Below are 22,035 nucleotides of genomic sequence, written 5' to 3'. Positions count from 1 at the left end.
CAATGCTGAATATGTTTAATGATTCATACAGTCATGTTTGTCTCCCACCATCTCTGAGAGAGGCCAATATTTCACTTATCCTTAAAAAAGGGAAGGATCCGGAAGACTGTGCTTCATACAGGCCCATCTCGCTCTTAAATGTGGACTTTGAGATCCTCTCTAAGGCTCTTGCATTAAGGCTGGAGACTGTGTTACCCTCTATTACTAAAGAGGATCAGACGGGCTTCAAAAAGGGTTGCAGATCCTCCAATAATGTTAGGAGGCTGCTTAACGTAATTCAAGCATGCCAACAGCAGTCAATACAGGGATTGGTGATTTCTTTAGATGCAGAGAAGGCATTTGACCGAGTTGAGTGGCCGTACCTTTTCTATACTCTCGACCGGTTTGGTCTGGGTGAAGTTTTCATAAGATGGGTAAAGGTTCTCTACAGAGTACCTCTCGTGGCGGTCATTACCAACGGGGTACGATCAAGCAACTTTAATATTTTTAGGGGCAGTCGGCAGGGCTGTCCCCTTTCACCATTACTTTTTACGTTGGTAATTGAACCGTTGGCAGAGGCCATTCGTGGGGATCTCAATATATCAGCTCCAGAAGTGGGGTCAAATATACATAAGATCTGACTGTATGCAGACGATGTCCTAATTTTCTTGACAAATCCAGCAGTTTCAGTGCCTTGCCTGATACAATGCATTCACGCGTTTGGCACTTTTTCAGGGTATAAAATTAAAATTTTGCTAAATCAGAGGCTATGCCTATGGGTGGTCTTAAGAAAGAGTTGGCTCTTGAGAGTGATTATAGATTCCCATTTAGGTGGTCACAGGGGGGTTTTGTGTATTTGGGCATATTCATTACTCCAGTTCTGGATTGGCTGTTCAAAGCCAATTTTATTCAATTATTTGAAAAATTAAACAAGATCTCCAAAGATGGGAGGCACTTCCAGTGTCATGGTTGGGTCGGATAGTGCTTATTAAGATGAATATTCTCCCTTGTTTGCTATACCTTATACGGATGCTCCCCCTGATTTTCAATAGACAAACACTCAGGAGACTGAACGATTGGTTCAGCTCCTTTATTTGGCACCGTAAATGGCCCCTAATTAAATTAGCCAAACTGCAGTTGCCTCACAGATTGGGGGGAGTAGACGTTCCGGAAATTAAATATTACCAATTAAGCTCGCTTTTGACCTACATGAGTGATTGGGTTTGTGGGGACCCTCTTTCAATATGGCTAGATATCGAAGCCTCCCAGGTAAGGTGCCCCCTTACCAGTTTGCTGTTTTTGGACAAGGTGAGGACAGTTAGGGAGTATTGCCATAACCCAATAGTCATCAATACTGTGAAAGCATGGAGGGCAATTTGGCAGAGGGAAGGTAATATTAGCAAAACATCTTTGTTTTCACCTTTAGTGGGTATGCTGGGTTTTCAACTGGGTATGATAGATTCAGGATTTAAATGTTGGGCAGCTAGGGCTATATTTTGCATGGGTGATTTATTTGAGGGAGATGTAATGATTTCCTTCGATCAGTTAGTACAGAAGTACAAGTTACCTAATAGAGACCCCTTTTGTTTTTTTCAAGTTAGGGATTTTATTCAAAAAAAGACCACACTTTTGACTGATCCCTACAAATCTGACATAGAAAGAGGGGTACTAAGGGCTAAGAGTACACTCTCTGTCAGTACTCTATATCACCAATTGGGGGGATGCCACCTCAGATGAGTCTGATCGACTCTGCAAGATGTGGGAAAGAGAGCTGGGTGTTGAAGTTTCTTCAGAGGCATGGGAGGATATTTGGGAGAATGCAAAGAAGATATCAATTTGCAATAGGATTCATGCTTTACAGTTGAAGATTCTCCACAGGGTCCACTTAGGCCCAAACTGTTTGTCAAAATTTAAACCAGGGCAACTTCAGCATGTCCCAATTGCAAGGTCTGCACGGGAACTCTTACCCATTGTCTTTGGTCTTGTGACAGGCTTCAAACATATTGGAGTGCTGTGGTGGATGCAATGGAGAGGATTTTAGGTGTAGGGGTGGAGAAGGACCCTATTTTGCTCCTTTTGGGCCTACCCATTGTATTTCCTGCAGACTCGCATAAGGCAAAACTTTTCAAAAGTCTTACGTTCTGTGCAAGGAAGAATATCTTGCTAGGTTGGATATCAGAACCCCCCCCCCTCCCCCTCCCCCCAGGCCTGTTGGGTTGGCGGAAGATTGTTATGGAGCATATTCCCCTGGATTTTCTCACAAATATGATACACCACAAAACTGAGAATTTTTACAAGACATGGCAACCCTTTTTGAAATACCTGGACACAGATTTATCTGCCACACTAACAAGGGCTTTTATATAGCCGTAACGATTGTGTTTCATGAATCCAATATCCAGGGGGGAGGAGGAACTGTGAATGTATGAGTGTTTTGTTTGGCTGGGCTGAGTTATTACTATTTATTTGTTTGTTGTTAGGTATTTATTTATTTAGTTAAATAGCTAGTTTAGGTTTTTTTTAAATTTTATACTTCTCTATATATGTTTATACATTCATATAGGAGGGTGGGTTGGGGAATTTTTTTTATTATTTGGGTTTACTGTTTTTGAACTGTTTTGAATTGCATTGTTTTGTATTTGTTGTAATATTTAAAAATCTATTTTTTCTTAATAAAAATATATTATATAAAAAAGGCATCCAGAGAGAACAGGAACTGAGAAATGAACATACAGAGAAGTAAATTATTCTCCTTGTTACTTTTGATCACCCGAATAGTATAAACGCAACAAATGAACCATCTTGTATTGAAGATAGTAGTGGTCCAACAGGCATAGGATTCTGACTAACAATGACAACAATTCCTCCTTGCCCAATTAAGAATGGAAAACAAATCTGAAACAAATACAGAAAGCTGAAGAAACTCAGCAGGTCTGGTAGTACCTGACAAAGAAATAAGTGTTATAATTAAAGTTTTGAGTCTGGTGAGACTCTTCAGAAACTCTATTTCTGCACCTGATTAGATGAATACTCCACTGGAGGTTCCTCAACAGGGAATCTCCTGTTACAAACCTGTGCAGGAATCCATGAATCCAGCAGCAGAGAGAATAGGCATGGAGACCACGCCCCTTTTGCACTAGTCAGTTGTTGTGCTTGAGGTTTAAATGTCCAGCAACACAGCTGATCACTTTGACAGCTACTGAGAAAGGGTAAGCTTGTAATCTAAGCATTGGGTAAGGGTAACTGTTGAAGGGGTTCGAGTGCCAAGTGAGAGTGGGTGTCTGGTGGGTAGGATGCCATGTAAATGGTGGCACGGTGGCTCAGTGGTTAGCACTGCTGCCTCACAGCGCCTGGGTCTTGGGTTCAATTCCCACCTTGTGCGACCGTCTGTATGGAATTTGCGCTTTCTCCCAGTGTCTGCATGGGTTTCCTCCGAGTGCTCCGGTTTCCTTCCATAATCCAAAAGATGTGCAGGTCAGGTGAATTGGTCATGCTAAATTGCCCATAGTGTTAGGTGCATTAGTCAGGGGTAAACGTAGGGGAACAGGTCTGGGTGGGTTACTCTTCGGAGGGCCGGTGTGGACTTGTTGGGCCGATGGGAACCTGTAGGGAATCTATTCTAATCTAAATGATGGAGTGCTCAGTGTGATTGGGGATGGTGGGGGATTAAGAGATCAGACTGGGTTGGGGGGTGGGGAAGGTCTGATAGAGGAATGGTTGTCAGAAGTGTGCCTGGCCAGCAGAATATTGGGGCTATAACTGTTCCTGAAGAAACAGAGCAATAACAAATCTTGTTTGGTCAGTTCAATTGGTTCAGCACTCAGTTTTTTGAGAAAAATTTTAATAATAGTAATTTAACAATAGAGTATTAAAATTTCATGCAAGAGCTTGTTGAGGGATTTCATATCAATATTCTTGCCTAACTTTATATATATCCAAGAAATTACTCTGTCATGAGGGACCCAACAGTATAAATTTATGCTTCTGTTGATGAGTAGTTTTCAACTAAATAAGGCCAGAGTGAGTTACTAGATAACACACTCAACAAACTTTGGCATCTCACTATTTTTATTTATTGCCTTTCTGGACACAAATTTTGAACTTGAAATGACTTTAGAAACCCACACCGTTTAAAATGCATCAATTTCATAAGCGGCACGGTGGCTCAGTGGTTAGCACTGCTGCCTCACAGCTCCAGGTTCGATCCCTGCCTTGGGTAACTGTGTGGAGTTTGCACACTCTCCCAGTGTCTGTGTGGGTTTCCTCCCGGTGTTCCGGTTTCCTCCCACAATCCAAAGGTGTGCAGGTTAGGTGAATTGGTCATGCTAAGTTGCCCATAGTCAGGAGTGAATATGGGGAATGGGTCTGGGTGGGCTACTCTTCCGAGGATAGGTATGGACTCGTTGGGCCAAAGGGCCTGTTTCCATACTGTAGGGAATCTAATAGGACCAGGAGCAGACCGTTCAGCCCACTATTCTATTAGATAATAGCTGATGATCTACCAGCTTATTGCTCATCATCCTCACCAAATAAAACTGATTCAGTTTTGACATGGTGAATTGACCTGAGCCCCAGCAGCTTTCTCGAGTTAGAGACTTTTCCACAACTGGTATATGTGACTTATTTCCCAACATCCTCCCTGAACAGCCTAACTCTAATTCTGAGGTTTTGCCTTTGCTTTTCCTGAACTTGTGCAGCAGAAGCAGTGCTTTCTCTCTGTCTTAACCAAACAATTATTCTAATTATTTTATTTGCCTCAAGAAGATTTCCCTTTAATTCTCTATAAGCAAGGGAAAATGGGCTTCATCCACACAATTTATCCTGAAATATTTAACTCTTAGCATGGGTATCATGCTGATGAAAATTTATTTAATCTACTTATAAAACATTACTTCATTGCCAATGCAGCCTAGGAGTAAAATATTCTGCTGAATGCAATTTGCCTTGCTTTCCCAAAATCTTCCATTGATATATAGTGGTATGGCTTTGTTACAAACCTGAACTCAGCAATAAAATTAAGAAAATCACAGGGAGTTCTAGTCAGACACTTAAATAGTAAAAGTCACGTTTGAATAGAATTCATGTGAAAATGGTCCACAGCTGAATAAACAAAGACAGTGCTCAGTCACTTTAATCTGTTCACCACGTGGCTCAAACATTTGAGAAAAAATGCAATCAGAGCTGAAATCGTCACACATTTGGAGAAATTTACACAGCTGAGTTATAGTATTAACATTCATAATTAAATAGATATCCACAGTATTTATAATCACAAAGAACTTTCACATTTTTCACACGTGAAGGAATTCATGAATGTGATTGACCAAGCTGGAAAGAGATTTGAGAGATTATTGCATACTTACTTGTCAAACAAATCCCTTCGCGTTGAATTAATTGCACTGTCAATGCTGCTAATGGCTTCCTGGAGAGACTCTTCAACAAATGTATCACCAGTTCGCCCACCCTCCAGGGCTGAAAACCACAGCATGAAAAACACACACGTATAAAGACACTTCTATTTAGTTTCTTGTCTTATAAAACGCAAACCTTATAAAGGGAAAATGGACATCAGCATCAAAAGTATTGCGACACCACAGATGTTACAAAGCTACTCAGATTGGTTTTCTAATAGCCCAACTGGGGTACACTTTCACAAAAGTTAGGTATTTTTTATTCACTCACAGGACATGGGCATTGCTGGCTGGGCCAGCATTTATTGCCTATCCCTAGCCTCCCTTGAGAAGGTGGTGATGAGCTGCCTTCTTGAACTGCTACAGCCCATGTTTTATAGGTAGACCCTTAATATCCTTAGGGAGGGAATTCCTGGATTTTCACCCAGTAACAGTGAAGGAATGGTGATATATTTCCATGTCAGGATGCTGAGTGGGTTTGAGGGGAACTTGCAGAAGGTGGTGTTCCCATGTATTGCTGCACTTATCCTTCTAGATGAAAGTCGTCGTGGGTGTTGAAGGTGCTGTCTGAGGATCTTTGGTGATATGTGGGTCATGAGGTTGCAGATTGTATTGCAGCACAGTTCTGCTGCTGCTGCCCAAGGGAGACCATGCAACTGAAAGGCAAAACTATCAAAGCACCAATAATTGTCGTATTATATCAACTGAGAGTATTCAGAGCAGAGTACAAATTAAAATTTCCAGTTTTCCTGGATCAACATTTTCTCCTTTTGTAGCAGACACTATTGTCCATTATTTTAACTGATCCATTTAAAGCACTGTGCCGCCCATTTGTGGGCGGCACGGTGGCACAGTGGTTAGCACTGCTGCCTCGCAGCGCCAGAGACCCGGGTCCAATTCCCGTCTCAGGCGACTGACTGTGTGGAGTTTGCACGTTCTCCCCGTGTCTGCGTGGGTTTCCTCCGGGTGCTCCGGTTTCCTCCCACAGTCCAAAGATGTGCATGTCAGGTGAATTGCCCATGCTAAATTGCCCGTAGTGTTAGGTAAGGGGTAAATGTAGGGGTATGGGTGGGTTACGCTTCGGCGGGTCGGTGTGGACTTGATGGGCCGAAGGGCCTGTTTCCACACTGTAAAGTAATCTAATCTAATCAATTAAGATTTTCTGTAAAATAGTGTTAACAGAAGGCCAATTAAATACAATAGGCTAATATTATTAACAGCAATTTCTAACTGAAGAAATGTTGCTAATATGTTTCTTATTTAGCTAAGGAGAGGCAAGGCTGGGCTTTACCCAGTTGGAATTTATTTTATCAGTTTGAGTATTTGTGTAAACACATGCAATGAAGTATTTCAGTGACATGTTTTATGGTTAGTCAAGGCAACAGGAGACAGCGATATACCTATTTGTCACATCTGAGACCTGGAAATATATTACTATTCTTTCAGCATTGCTGGGTCAAAGTTCTGCAACTCCCTCCCTACAGCATTGAGCATGTACCTACTCTAAATGGCCTATAATGATGCAAGAATGCTGTTCACCAGCACCACTTTCTCCATGGCAACGAGAGATGGACAATAAATGCTGGCCCAGCCAGTGATGCTCATATCCCCTGAATGAACTTTAAAAAGTATCCAAACAGAAAGAGTGTTAATAGAAAAGGATACATTCAAAACAGTATATTTCAAGGTTTCTGAGACATGGCAGAGATATAATTTACATACCCGTAGCATACACACACTTTCATCAGTCCCTCTGTCGATATTCACACAACAATTAGCTCTTACACACACAATTGTCAGCCCTGTCCTTACGTTGTGGTCTAATTGCCAGTGTATCCAATTCAGAAATGTTATCCTCAGGTAGGAAGCCTGTATGGCAGGCAATCAGGAGAGGAAACAGCAAATTCTGAAACTGCCACTCATCTTCTTGCCTGAACGTCATGATCTGCCAGCCTTTTCCACACACTGTCAGCCAACGACTGCATTATTCCACACTCAGTTAGTGACTATATTACACTATGGGCCTCTGTTAGTGCCAGGTCAGCACACAATTTCACCAGGCTTGCTCAGCAGTCACTGATAAATGTGTTAAAAAAAGTACAGTACTTCAGAAAGATGGAATATACAGTGTTTGGGTAAATAAAACACTTTTTATGACTGCTTTAAATGTTTTGTCACTGCTAGATGTCTCAGGTACACTTCTTTATTGTGAGGCATCTTAACATTTTCCAAAATCCTGAAATGCCTTGACTCCAAGCATCCCAGACTAAACAGTGTAATAAATCATGGCTCAAATTTTCACCATTCAAGAACCGTCCCCAAACACAGCAACTTTCATTTTTGACAGGACTGGCCATATTTCATATATTATTTGGTTTTACAGAGACATCTGGTATTTAAATCAGAAGTTGCCTCCATGAAGGTTGAATTTTCAAAGCCTTGGAGTGTGAATCCCAGAAAGAGTGCAGATTAGAGCTGATAAGAGCAAGATTGAACCTTGTGGATTTGTTTATGTAGTCTCAGTAACTCTTTAGAAAGCTAAAGCTACTCCCTTTGGATCTACTCTTGGAAAACCTTTGGGGATGCCCTTTTGATCAATGAAAAGTAGGCATAAACGTGCATCAAAAATGCATAAACTCATCACTGTTAAGCCTACCAGAATGGTTAACAGACCTGTCAATAGCAACCATTAGAAGCTCTAATAATGGAACCTGTTAAAAGCATTATGAGGGATCTGTAAAAGGGACCAGTCAAAAGTGGCAAGCGCATTTGTCAAGAGCACCTGTTAGAAGAAGGTTTCACGCTGTCAAAGCTTTTAAAATTCTTGCCTTGTTGACTTTGTCTTTAGATCCCCTTTTCTAGATTTATAGTTCTGGACCAATGTACAACCATCGTAGAATCTTACAGCACAGACAGAGGTCCTTCAGTCTATCCATTATTGTAGTAGGGTACCTGCCATTTCACAGCTTGATTGACAGCTACAAGTGGCTATGGACTCTCCAATGTGGGATTATGGATTCCAATGTTTATTGGGGAAAATAATTGGGCACTAGAATAAATAATTATTGCTGTACAGTTTAAGGAAAGTAAAAGTAGTGAATTGATTTTGCATGAGAATGATTGGAAAGGCAAGGTTTGATCAGGGACGGTGGTTGAGGCAGGAAACTCTAAAAAGTACTTGAATGAACGTTTGAAATATCATAACATTCAAGACTGAGGGCCATGTACTGGACAGTGAGACTAGTGTAGATTTAGATTAGTTTTTGTCACTACAGACTCGATGCGCCTTTTCTGTCCTGTACAGTTCTATGAATTTACAATTTTTTCCCACATAACAAAGGGGCCAAAACACTTTTGGAACAATATTGTATCTCATCCATTCATGGGTTTTGACATTTGCCCAGGTGGATGTTTGGGCATGATTGGCATGAGGGCAATATGACCAATTAGTCGGTGGGTGAAGGGGATTTAGTTTGGCAGGAAGGGCATGAGAGACCAACGGTTTAGTTAGCAGGGACAGTATAAGGGCTACAAGAGAGGGGGTATAGGCAGGTGTGATGGGCATGAGTTGGCATGGATGGGGCATGAATAAAATGGAGTAGGTGAGATATAAGGACTGGGAAACATATAATTTTTTAAAAATTTGGGACAAGGTGCTGGATCCCTGAGGCAGGTGTCTGACAGCCCAGCTCTACATCGGGCAGCCTCCTCCATCCTTCAGTTCTTCTAGGGATCCCCACTGTCCCCACCTTCCAACCCAGCCATACCCTACTCCCTCATCACCCCAATCTTCCAACCCAGCCAGATACTAGCCCCCACCGTCCCCACCTTCCAACCCAGCCATACCCTACTCCCTCATCACCCCAATCTTCCAACCCAGCCAGATACTAGCCCCCACCTTTCAACTCAGCCATACCCTACCCCCTCATCACCCCAATCTTCCACCCAGCCAGATACTAGCCCCCACCGTCCCCACCTTCCAACTCAGCCATACCCTACCCCCCCATCACCCCAATCTTCCAACCCAGCCAGATACTAGCCCCCACTGTCCCCACCTTCCAACTCAGCCATACCCTACCCCCCATCACCCCAATCTTTCAACTCAGCCATACATTTCCCCCACCGTCGCCACTTTCCCAACTAGCCATACACTAGCAGCTCCCCCCACCCCCCCATCCTCATCCCTACCTTCCAACTCAACTATACACTAGCCCCCAGCCACACACTAGACACCAGTCCCCACCTTCCACCCAGCCATTCACTAGCACTCCCATCCCCACCTTCCAACCCAACCATACATGAGCCCCCACAGTCGCCATCTTCCAACACAACCATACACTAGCCCCCACCACCCCCACCTTCCAACCCAGCCATACATGAGCCCCCACTGTCCACACCTTCCAACCCAGCGAAACACTGGGTCCCCCCGTCCCCACCTTCCAAACCAGGTGAAAGTGAGGACTGCAGATGCTGGAGACCAGAGTCAAGATAAGGGTGGTGCTGGAAAGGCACAGCAGGTCAGGCAGCATCCGAGGAGCAGGAAAATCAACGTTTCAGGCAAAAGCCCTTCATCAGGGCCTGACCTGCTGTGTTTTTCCAGCACCACACCCACCTTCCAACCCAGCCATACACTAGCCCCTGCCATCCCCACCTTCCACCCAGCCATATACTAGCCCCCGCCATCCCCACCTTCCATCCAGCCATACACTAGCCCCCCCCGTCCCCACCTTCCAATCCAGCCATTCACTAGCACCCCCATTCCCACCTTCCAACCCAGCCATTCACTAGCACCCCCATCCCCACCTTCCAACCCAGCCATTCACTAGCACCCCCATCCCCACCTTCCAACCCAGCCATTCACTAGCACCCCCCATCCCCACCTTCCAACCCAGCCATTCATTAGCCCCCTCCAACCCCACCTTCCACCCAGCCATTCACTAGCATTCTCCTGTCCCTACCTTCCAACCCAGCGATACATAGCCCCACCCGTCCCCACCTTCCAAACCAGGTGAAAGTGAGGACTGCAGATGCTGGAGACCAGAGTCAAGATAAGGGTGGTGCTGGAAAAGCACAGCAGGTCAGGCAGCATCCGAGGAGCAGGAAAATCAACGTTTCGGGCAAAAGCCCTTCATCAGGAGTGAAGGGCTTTTGCCCAAAATATCGATTTTCCTGCTCCTCAGATGCTCCTGACCTGCTATGCTTTTCCAGCACCACTCCCACTTTCCAACCCAATCATTCACTAGCCGCCCCCCCCCCCCCCCCCCACCCCCGGTCTGACTTTCCAACGCAGCCATACACTAGTCTCCCCCAATCCCCACCTTCCAACCCAGCCATACACCACTACCCACCGCCCCACCTTCCAACCTAGCCATACACTGAACCCCCACCCACCCCACCACCTTAAACAACGTGCATATGATACTCAACCAGGCATTCTTAGAGGTCGGGTTTCTGGCGCCAGGAATGCTCCAGTCTCTCTACATCTAATTTGGCTTGAGATGACAGTACTAAGTAATATTAAAATTATGTTCATAGGTGCATTTGTAAATATGTAACAGTCCAGTGTCTGGTCTGTTACATAAAGAAAGAGCAAAACGATCAAGGATAAGGAGCCATTTGTTTTGCTGAATCTTGTCTCTTCAATATTCTCTCTCTCTCTCTCAAGTAAGCATCAAAATTTACTTTCCATAGTCCTAGCACCCATGCCTCTGTCAACCTGTGTAATCTGTTCTAAATTTGGCTAAGTTAAAAAAAACAATCCCAGGTAACTCACTGTCTCCCAATTCTATTTGACTCCTTCATGCATTATTTTAAAGTACATTATTTTCCTTTGTGAGAAAAATATTACTTCATTATTTCTGTACCAAATCTGTGCCACCCACAGAGCTTAGAAAGCACTCTTTTTGCCCATGATATATTTAAAAAATGATAATTGCAGTAACATACCAGTGACAGTTAACAACATATTACTGGAGATAAAGCCAAATGCATTACGGGCAATACACTCATATCGGCCCTCATCTGCTTCTCCAACATCTCGAATAATTAGAGATCCCTCTGGAGTGACAAAGAACTTTCCACTGTCTGTAATCTGTACACCATCCTGTTTACAAAGAAAGAATCAGAAGTAAATCAGCTTTTGAACATAGATACTCCATCTATTTCATCTTCTATGAAGTTTTGGTATTTCCTTTCTTGGGAAATAGACACAACGATCATGTGTTTCTGAATCACTTCTCATTTTAGTAATGAACATCTAACCCATGGTTTATTGATGCTCAGCCACATAAATCCATGGCTTGCTATCATCATTATTTTATGCTATTAAGTGCTTAATGTTCCCATGGGCTCAAGGTGAGAATTAGGATTATAGCACATCGCTCTGGCATTCTGAAAAGCATGCAATTAGTGTGAAAGATTTGGAGTTCTTAGAAATACAATAGATGCAATTCTGGAATGGGGAAAACAACTTCCGGCAAAACACTGCAAGCATATTGCAGAGGGATGAAGGTGCTTGTAGCATGAATTTAGGGTGCAATGCAGATGTGCCAAGATTTTGCCTGAATGTCCACTGTCAGAAATATGGAAAGGGCGCATACTTAACATCTATATTTGCATCATCTGCCATTTGATTGATATTATCATTTTGATGGTTTTAGTAAGATAGTTCCTTACCTTACATTGAAGATAAGCATTTGCAATTTTGAAATGTACATGATGATGTGGTGAAATGACTCATAACGCAGCTTTTCTCTGAAAGGACCTTTCAAAAAGAATTTGTTGGAAGCTGTCAGCAACTTTTGGGGAAGGTTAAATACTGTGAGGAATATTGACTTAATCCCAGATCATAGGAATGAGTCTTGCTTTTTCAGTAGTCTATGACTGTTCAGGGACAATGTAAGTGCCCAGTCCATGAGTTTTGTTAGAAAATCAAAGCAGAAGCTGACTGTTCTGAAAGGAGATGTTCCAGGATCCCTTATTGCTCTTCAGAGAATGTTCAACATTGTCTATTTCTTTTTCTCTAAAAGTTGGCTTTGGTCTGTAAAGGCCTGAAAATGAAGTCAATCCATTCCTTCAGGGCTACCTTAGCATTACAATTTTGTCAGGCTTTGGTTAGGGAGGCACCTTACCATTTATTCTATACCACTATCAGACATAAGTGAGATTAAAAAGTCTTCGTTGAGAACATGATTTGGAGGTGCTGGTGTTGGACTGGGGTGTACAAAGTTAAAAATCATAACACCAGGTTAGAGTCCAACAGGTTTATTTGGAAGCACTAACTTTCAGAGGGCTGCTCCTTCATCAAGTGGTTGTGGAGTATAAGATTGTAGGACACAGAATTTATAGCAAAAGTTTATAGTGTCATGTAACTGAAATTATAGATTGAAAAAGACCTGGATTGTTTGTTAAGTCCCTGAACTGAAATGAAACCAACACTTCCATTCTAAAAGATGAGAGACTTAATAAACAATCCAGGTCTTTTTCAATATATCATTCCAGTTACATCACACTGTAAACTTTTGCTATAAACTATGATCTTATACTTTACAGTTGAAGAAGGAGCAGCGCTTCGAAAGCTAGTGCTTCCAAATTAACCTGTTGGACTATAACCTGGTGTTGTGCAATTTTTAACTTTGTTGAGAACAGTAGAAGTGATCTTTCCCAACATGAAGCTAAGAGTCTCTGGCAAATGAAAAGTATGTTATTAGAAATGTAGGGGTGAAATGGCTATGATTTTAGGGAAGACATAAACCCAAAAATACAGTGGCAGAGCATTCCTTTTCTTCATTTAAGGAAGGAAAGGATTTCACTCCAATAATCTTCAGAAAAAAGACCTAACCCAAACCTTGGTCCATGTAATGATAGGGTGAGGTTCTCCTTGTGCAGAGCATCTTATTTCCACATCCTGACCAGTTTCCGCTGTGGTGTCGTATGGTGTGTGAATAAACACTGGTGTTACTGCCCAGAGAGAAAACACAAGTCTGAATTAAATTATCATGTTATTATTTTGTTTTTATACACAATTCAACATTAATGTTCCAAAATATGGCAGTAGTTGTCGTATGACCTAAATTGTACAGAAACAGAATACTCTCAATTATTTTTACATTTAAGAATGCAAATAATACGATACAATATTATGGCTGTATCTCTAATTAATAACAGCCTCACAGAGGAATTGAACTAGTTCTAGAGACATAATGATCATTGTAGGATGTGCAGAATAACTCATCATACTACAGCAGAACGATTGATAAAAGTGCCATGTCTCACCGAGTGACTCAACGGTCAGTTGTACTGGCACATGTTTTGCTCCCACAACGCTAATTGCATGACATTCATACTGGCCTTGATCATGAGCAGCAACTCTTACTATACGCAGGGTTCCAGTAGATAAAACAGTGTGTCTTCGGTCATTTGGCAACTGACCACCTGAATGAAATGAGTAATCAGAGGGTCGGAGGGAAAAAGAAAGGAGGGAGATTAAAATGTGTTCAGTTCAACTGCAAGTTTTGTAAACTATATAGGATACTGAATACCAATAGGTGTTAATCAGTTGGACTTCCTCAATGACTGAATGGAGAAAGTGAGGGCTGCAGATGCTGGAGATCAGAGCTGAAAATGTGTTGCTGGAAAAGCGCAGCAGGTCAGGCAGCATCCAAGGAGCAGGAGAATCGACGTTTCGGGCATGAGCCCTTCTTCAGGAATGAGGAAAGTGTGCCAAGCAGGCCTCATCTTCCGCCTAGGAACCCTCCAACCACAAGGGATGAACTCAGATTTCTCCAATTTCCTCATTTTCCCCTCCCCCCACCTTGTCTCAGTCCCAACCCTTGAACTCAGCACCGCCTTCCTAACCTGCAATCTTCTTCCTGACCGCTCCGCCCCCACCCCTACTCCGGCCTATCACCCTCACCTTAACCTCCTTCCACCTATCGCATTTCCAACACCCCTCCCCCAAGTCCCTCCTCCCTACCTTTTATCTTAGCCTGCTTGGCACACTTTCCTCATTCTTGAAGAAGGGCTTATGCCGAAACGTCGATTCTCCTGCTCCTTGGATGCTCAATGACCGAATGGTTAAGACAGTAAGTGCAGATTTTTTTTTAGTTGTTCATGGGTTGGGATATGTTGTCACTGTTTAGGACAGCATTTATTGCCCATCCTAACTACTCAGAGGGCAGTTAAGAGTCAACTACTTTGCTATTGGTCTGGAGTCACATGTGGAGAAGGTGGGGATTGCAAGTGTTGGAAATCAAAGTCAAAAGGTCTTCCACATCTGGCAGAGATTTTTCTGGACATCCAAATGCCTCATCTACTGTGTCCGTTGCTATCGATGTGGTCTTCTTGACACTGGGGAGACAGCAGGCCAACTTGCGGAATGTTTCAGAAAACATGTCTGAGACACACACACCAAACAACCTCGCCGCCCTGTGGCCGGCCACTTCAATTCCCCACTCCCCCAAGGATATGCAAGTCCTGGGCTACCTCCACTGCCAAATCCCAGCCACCCAACAACTGCAGGAAGAATGCCTCATCTTCCACCTCGGGACCCTCCAACCACAGGGCATCAATGTCGATTTCACCAGTTGCTTCTCCTCCCCTCCCCCATCTCACCCCAGATCCAACCCTCCAAATCTGCACCACCCTCTTGAACTGTCCCACCTGTCCATCTTCCTTCATAACTATCCGCTCCACCCTCTGCTCTGACCTGACCTATCACCATTCCCCACCCACCTGCATCTACCTATCACCTTCCAAGATACCTAACCGCCCAACCCTACTCCCCCTCCTATTTATCTCCCAACCCACTTCCACCCCACCCTCATTCCTGATGAAGGGCTTATGCCCGAAATGTCAACTCTCCTGCTCCTCAGATGCTACCTGATCTGCTGTGTTTTTCCAGCGCCACACTTTGACACTGTAGTCACATATGGGCCAGATCAGCTAAGGTTGGTTGTCTCCTTCCCCAATGGGAACCAGATAGGTTTTTCCTGACAACCAACAATTGTTTCATGGGGTTTTTTTTTTACTGAATTCACATTCGACCATCAGATGTGGCAGAATTTGAACCTGGATCCCCAGAACATTATCTGGGTCTCTGGATGAATAGTCAAAGAATAACACCACTGGCCATTCCCTTCCGTTGTTCAGCCATCATTTGAGGTTTGCAGTTTGGTCTGTGTCAAGTTAGCTGAGCACAAGATGGGTTGCAGTATTAACATTGGAATTATTCCCTTTGTAGTTAGAAAAAGTATCTCCTTCTTCTGATCACAGAAGAGCAACATCTGCCAGATGTGTTCACACATCAATCAGACAAGATTGAGCTTGGTTTTATGCCATCTGTGGCCATATATTCCGATAAGATGTTATATGGGGTCATGCCTACAAAACAACCATAAGGTCTGGGAACTGGACAATGATCAGTTATCACGAAACCATATCCCAGTAGAGGAACCAACAAAATAGGGGAATAGAAACAAACTAATGGCAAAAATGCAAAGTGGAAGAGATAAAAATGTATTTTTGCATGTATTGCTGCGTAGCAGAGAAATTCAATATTTAACTTTGCTGTGGAGAGGGAATTGAGATCTTCACTGTACAGTACGTTCTGTATGACTGTCAAAAATGTATCAGAAGCACATGTAGTCTAGCTTTGTCCAATCTCCTAGCTTAAAGAAAATACTTAAATAGGCTAATATATTTTCAATCCATTGCAAATCATCTTCGATGTGTATCTCATGAAAACATTTTCTATTGTAAATTTCTACATTCACATTCAAAAATAAAAACTGACTACATAAGCTCGTTACCCTCAAATTACATCAGGTAATCAAAGCTGTGCAGGTCCCTGGCCCTGAACAAATCCAGAGCATTGTGTACAAACAGGCCAAGTACAAGAAGCGGCCCCTTGAAGGTATGGCCACGTGGCAATCTTAAACAAACTGGGCAGCACAACAAATGGGGTGTGCACAATGAAGGGACGTTATAAGGAACATTGTCACCCCTCTAAGGGTTTTCCATTTCTGTGCTGATGATCATAACAGAGTGATTGAAAGGTAAAAATGAAGAATAGCTTCAAAATAAGACTAAACTATACCTCTGCACACTGGCATAATTATTTACTAAGGAAAAAAGTTGGCAATCCTGGTGAAATGATTCATGACGATCTGGAACAGCAATCTACCTCCACAGGGCTACGTCAGAATGAATTACTGTGACAAGTGCCCTCAATTTCTACTGCTCTGATACCTTCCACACAAGGACTGCAGGTTTTGCGTCATTAGCCAAAATTAGGCAAGCATTCAACAGGCGGTAGATACTTTCTTCTGCAAGTTTTCCAATTTTATTAACTTGTAAAGATTACATTTGATCTCAACTGTGTGCTACATCACAAGCGATTGGATAATAGAAACGATAAGATATGAGAAAAAGGGACACATGCAACAGACTTTAGATGTGATATTTGGTTAAATTTTAAAAATCTTGTGTCAGGCTTTTAAAAACAAGAAAGCAGTCATCGATTATTGCTTCTTTCATCATTATTTGAACACCAGCTTTACCCAAAAGCAGTTTGATGCTCAACAATTCAAGATGTCATGGCAATTGGCCGAGGGGAATTAAATGAGACATGGCTGTTTCACAGATCGGGATGTTAACACCCAGAATGGTGCATTGTCCGTCTGTATTATTGAATGGAGAAGGAATGGAATTCAGCTTCCAGGTATGCTTCCTTCCTGTGCATATACATGAGCCTTTCTAATACTTAAATAATCCAACCTCAACAACAGAGTGGGAATAGGAAATTGTGATGCAGGTACTTCCCAAAGTTTCTCTATCAGGACACAAGAATAGATGTGATCTCACTCTACTCTCTGCAATACAAGGTTTGCGAACCAGGCACATATTGCAGGATCATCTTTTCACCCACAGGCTGTGCTGCCAACCTACATGAGTACATTGTTCCTCAAGGCTGCAATAGGAAAGCAAGGAGCTTGGATTTATATTGCACTGCTCATCACCAGCATGTATCGCTTTCCAGCCAATGCAATATTTTCGAAGATCTGTCATCCTTTTAACGTGAGAAATTGGGGAGCCAATATGCTCCCATGTGGCGAGCTCCTACGGTGCAAAAACGTAATAATGTCCAGATAATCAGGGCTGTTTGGTCATGTCTGTGGAGCAGTAAATATGAACCAGGGCACCGAGGACAACTCTGCTGAACTTGGGCAAAATAATGACACAAGTGAGCTTACCATTTCATCTGAAAGGAGTTACCTTCCACTGTTCAGTGCTCTCTCAGCTTTGCTCCTTTACGCAAGCCCTGGAGTATGACTTGAACCCAGAAATTTGTGCTTCAGAGGCAAGAGGGCCACCAGCTGAACAATGACTGGTATTGCAGTGTAAGGAGTTCTGGGGAGGCTGGGGATGTAGATGGGGTCAAGAGCGTGGTGCTAGAAAAGCACAGTAGGTCAGGCAGCATCCAAGGAGCAGGAGAATCTCACTTTCACCATATAGATGGTGTCAATAGTTGTAGGAAGCATCCATAGTCAAATGAATTCCTGGTAGGGGTAAGCTGCTGGTGTTGACTGTTCAGTATCTGGCTAATTCTATCTCCAAAATGCTGCTCAATAACACCATAATAAGATGTCAAACAGAGGAGATCTTCACCCAAAACCACTCTTTTATTCACTGTCCTATCTCATTCTCCCTTTTGGCACTATGTGTCATTGACAAACTGGTGTCACCTTTCCAAAGATGGCTACTGCCTGGGGTCTGTCATTACTGACTCACTCTTGTGTTAAAACAATGACTAGATTTCAAAAATACTCCAGCGAATGTGAAGTGCTTTTGAGTGTCCTGAAGAAGCTGTCTGCTTGCAAATATTTCTTTCCCATGCAGGCAAGTTCCCCATAGCACAAACGTTTCAAAATCACTTCATGCAACTAGACAAGACCCATTTTAAATGGCAGGTCTTTCTGGAACATTTCCTTGTTCAGTCTATGAGGTGATCCCATGTCCCCTCGGTATTGCTCATTAATAGGACTACTAATCTGCAATATCAGCTTTTACAATGTATTTTGTCCTTTCAAGGGATGTGGGCAGCACTGACAAGCCAGTGCTTGTTGCCAATCATGAATTGATCTTGAATTAAATTGAATCGCTGGACCATTTCTGAAAGCAGTTAAGAGTCAAAAGTTAAAATTACTTTAGTCACATGTAGACCAGTCATGTAAGGATGGCAGATTTCCATCCCTATAAAAGGCCATGAATGAATCAGATGACTTTTTACTTTCACGGTCACTATTATTAGAGCCTCATTTTCAATCCCAGAATTACTAAATGATTTTAAATTTCATCAGGTGGGGTAGGGAAGGGGGTAGAATTGAATTGATGTCCCACAGCAATAGCCTGCGCCTCTGGAACACTAATCTACTTAGACATGCACGGCTTATTCTTTGAGAAAAACATATGCTACTGGCAGGATCAACTAGGTACCATTGATTAGATAGATCAGAAGAGACAATTATTTATATATTTCATAGTGACCTCTTGGATATTCTGTGCAAAAGTTTAACAAACTAAACTTTGGCATCAACATCCAATATAGTTGAAAATAAATGTTTTGGAAACCTGCTTTAGTCCAGGCAATTACAGGAGCTGGGGTTCCCTCTGCGAGGCAATAAAAATCCACAGCGGTTCCCTCCACAACGACTTGATTGCTAGGAATCACAGAGAACCTAGGACCATCTGTGCAAAACATAAGTAAACACCCCACAGTTAAACATTGGAGAGGATAAAAGATTGTTGGAAGAACAAACTTTCTTTTGATACCTGTATTTTTGCCTAACTAAAGAGTTCTGTGAAAGCAAATTCAGGAAGTTACCATGTACTTTTATAATTAGATCAGAATCAAAGACTTTGATATGATGTCATGAATTTCTAGTATAAATAGGTTTCAAGTATTAATGTGAAATGCTACCAGACAAAAGTTAAAATGAAATCCAGGGAGAAGGCATAATGTGGAATCTGGGGCAAATGATGAGACAGACTCTCAGCTAATCCCTATTTTTGGGAGGTAGGTTATGTTCCATGAAAGAATGCAAGATAGATTGTCTTTTCTTCTCCCCCCCCGCCCCCCCCCCGCCTCAAGTCACTACAAAATATTCTCTAAGCCAACTAGCAATGCAGCATGCTTGTAATAAATCTCAGGTGTAAAGATTAACTTGAAGTACCATGCTTATCTTGGAATGTGGCTGGCAGTCAGATTAGAGCAAGTAGTACAATTCAGTCACTGTTTCCACTGTGAGTGATAGTACACGCAGATAGAGTTACTTGAACAAATTCATGTCAATCTGTGGGAAGACCACAGGTGAGCTGTTCCCAAACTCTTTGGCTCATCATAATCTGTTTCCTCCTCCGTTCTCTCCAAAAACATACAGATTCCATGATTCCAGTAGAAAAGAAACTGACCCACCATTTTCTTTTAAAAAACTGAAAATTCAGCAACATCACAATCATGTGGCAAACTTTTCAGTTTAGTAAATGTGCAAAGGCGGAACAGAGGCAGCAACTATTCTTACTTTCTCCTGTCACCCTGAAATTTCCTTTCTGCACTCAAAAACTTCCCAGCAATCCTGCAAACAGAATTTGTAGAAATGACCAAATTCAGACCTGGTGTAAACGCTGAAAAGAACATGAACATTACTTTCAAGTTTGTGATAAAGTTTCTACCTTGTTTGATTAGAGCTTCCTTTCACCAGCTGAAAATATGGTAAGATTGTTAATTTTACATGCTGCTACATTCCAATTCTAACTGTTTATGTAACCAAAATAATTCTCACTTGAGTCTTTGCCAGGCAGAATATTTGCTCAATTTACATACACTGAAATTTGCCATGAGCATTATTCAGAAACTCCCAAGCAAGGAAACAGGTTACAGATCATGGAAACATCATAAACGAGTGTCAAAATTCTCCTGCATCTTAAACGGTTACTCCAAATCTAAAAGCAGTAAGTAATCCAGGGTCACGTACTGTATACACTTCATGAGAATGCGCCAGATCATTTTTCCATGAAGGTCTCTTGCTACATCTGGAGAAATTTCTGTACATTGCATAGTTAACCCAAGCCAGAGTATTTATTGCTTTATTCTGCAGTCTTTTTTCATGATATTTCAATATGAACGTTAAGTTTTTTACCACATAATTCTCTTATTGCGAAGGATTATATAAAATTCAACTTGTTTCCACAATTATTCTTCTCACTTTACACCTGCTCATTCTGAATTATCTAATCTTCAGCAGAAAGGGTGTAAATTTGTTCAGTTCTGGATATGAATCTTTTTCATTCTTCCTTCCAAGCATGTGGGTCAGTGCCAGTTTAGGGGTCTAAGGGGTCTGCTCCACTGGGACCATTACTCACTCCCAACTCCTGGGTCCCAGCTTTCTATTCTTAGTGGATGCGTAAGGTTCCCACACAGGCTCCCTCCAATTTACTGTGATAAAGTAGATGTGGAGTGATATAGTCGAGCACCAGTCTTTCTATTATGATTGTTCATCTTCTATCCCTTTAATTGAACTAAACCTGGATATAGGCTTAACACATTACTGCAGGTTGTTTTAGCAAGGAGTATACCATTTAGATCAACAGAGGTCAACTCAAACTGTTTTAGCTCTGGTGCGACATCTGGAAAGTGAATATAGTTTTGTCTTGCCTGTTTTAGAAAGGAAAGTCAATTATTAGGAACTGCACAAAGAAGAACTACCTGCCACATCCTGTAACTTAAGTAAATGAGGAATGATTGACCAGCCTGAGTCTGTTCTCCTTTGAACAGAGAAGATGGAGGCAGGACACTTTTATTGCTTAAAATTATGAAATTTCAGACAAATTAAATACAATTAATATTTCCTGCCACATGTAAATTTTAAACACAAGGCATGTGAATTAAATACAAATCACAGGAAACAATTACACATGTTAACACACCAGGATATTCAATTTAATGTTCATATCAGCAGATGGAATTTCAGAATATTATAAATATGCTCACAGAATATGGTGTATGGACAGATGGGCAAGACGCATCAAAGATTTTCTCCCATCCAGAACATTTATGACCATAATCACAGGAACTGAATAATGAGGAGTCAGAATTTCCTGGATCACACTTGTGGAAAAGTTATGCTGAAAGTTACGTCAGTTTTTGCATTTATTGAGCTCATGCCGAAATTTCCTGCGGAACTTATTTGCTGCCAAAAATGGAAATGGATTGGGCAGCTGTGTTCTGTTCCTCACTTTCAGAGTCTCTGACTTCTGCTACTCCTCTTCCATTGTTATGCTGAGTAGCTTGATGGCAATTGGGGAAACCATTCCCGTTGCTCAGTGCATTGAATATGTCAAAGAAAGAAGGGCTATTGGAGGTGTGGGATTGTGTAAAACAAATTTCAGATATATTGAGGTACAGTACTCTGGTTAATACTCACAAAACATTTTTTTAAAAATGGCATTAACTCCAAGATCTGAGTTACATCAGTATCAACTAATTTGGCCCATGCTGTGCCTCAAAATTTAGACATAAACTTACAGAAATACAGCAGCAAATTACTTGTTGGAAACTTGCATAAGTTGGTCTTGCGCAAAGTGAATG

At 42.1% G+C, this 22,035-nt stretch overlaps 1 protein-coding gene across 1 annotated transcript in view; it reads right to left on the bottom strand.

The window, feature by feature from the left end:
• Window positions 1-22,035, bottom strand: part of LOC122560145 (peroxidasin-like) — a 192,835-nt gene that overhangs the window by 32,370 nt on the left and 138,430 nt on the right. The window contains exons 11-15 of the mRNA XM_043710451.2: window positions 19,020-19,136; window positions 13,665-13,823; window positions 13,237-13,349; window positions 11,337-11,493; window positions 5,343-5,451 (exon numbers count right to left, since the gene is read on the bottom strand). Of these exons, the coding sequence (XP_043566386.2) occupies window positions 5,343-5,451; window positions 11,337-11,493; window positions 13,237-13,349; window positions 13,665-13,823; window positions 19,020-19,136 (655 nt within the window). The remainder of the gene's footprint in view (window positions 1-5,342; window positions 5,452-11,336; window positions 11,494-13,236; window positions 13,350-13,664; window positions 13,824-19,019; window positions 19,137-22,035) is intronic.

The sequence above is a fragment of the Chiloscyllium plagiosum genome, unplaced genomic scaffold (genome assembly GCF_037043375.1).
Source record: "Chiloscyllium plagiosum isolate Xiang-an unplaced genomic scaffold, Cpla_swu_hap1 HiC_scaffold_15, whole genome shotgun sequence".
Lineage (NCBI taxonomy): Eukaryota > Metazoa > Chordata > Chondrichthyes > Orectolobiformes > Hemiscylliidae > Chiloscyllium > Chiloscyllium plagiosum.
This window is presented reverse-complemented; position numbering and strand designations above follow the sequence as displayed.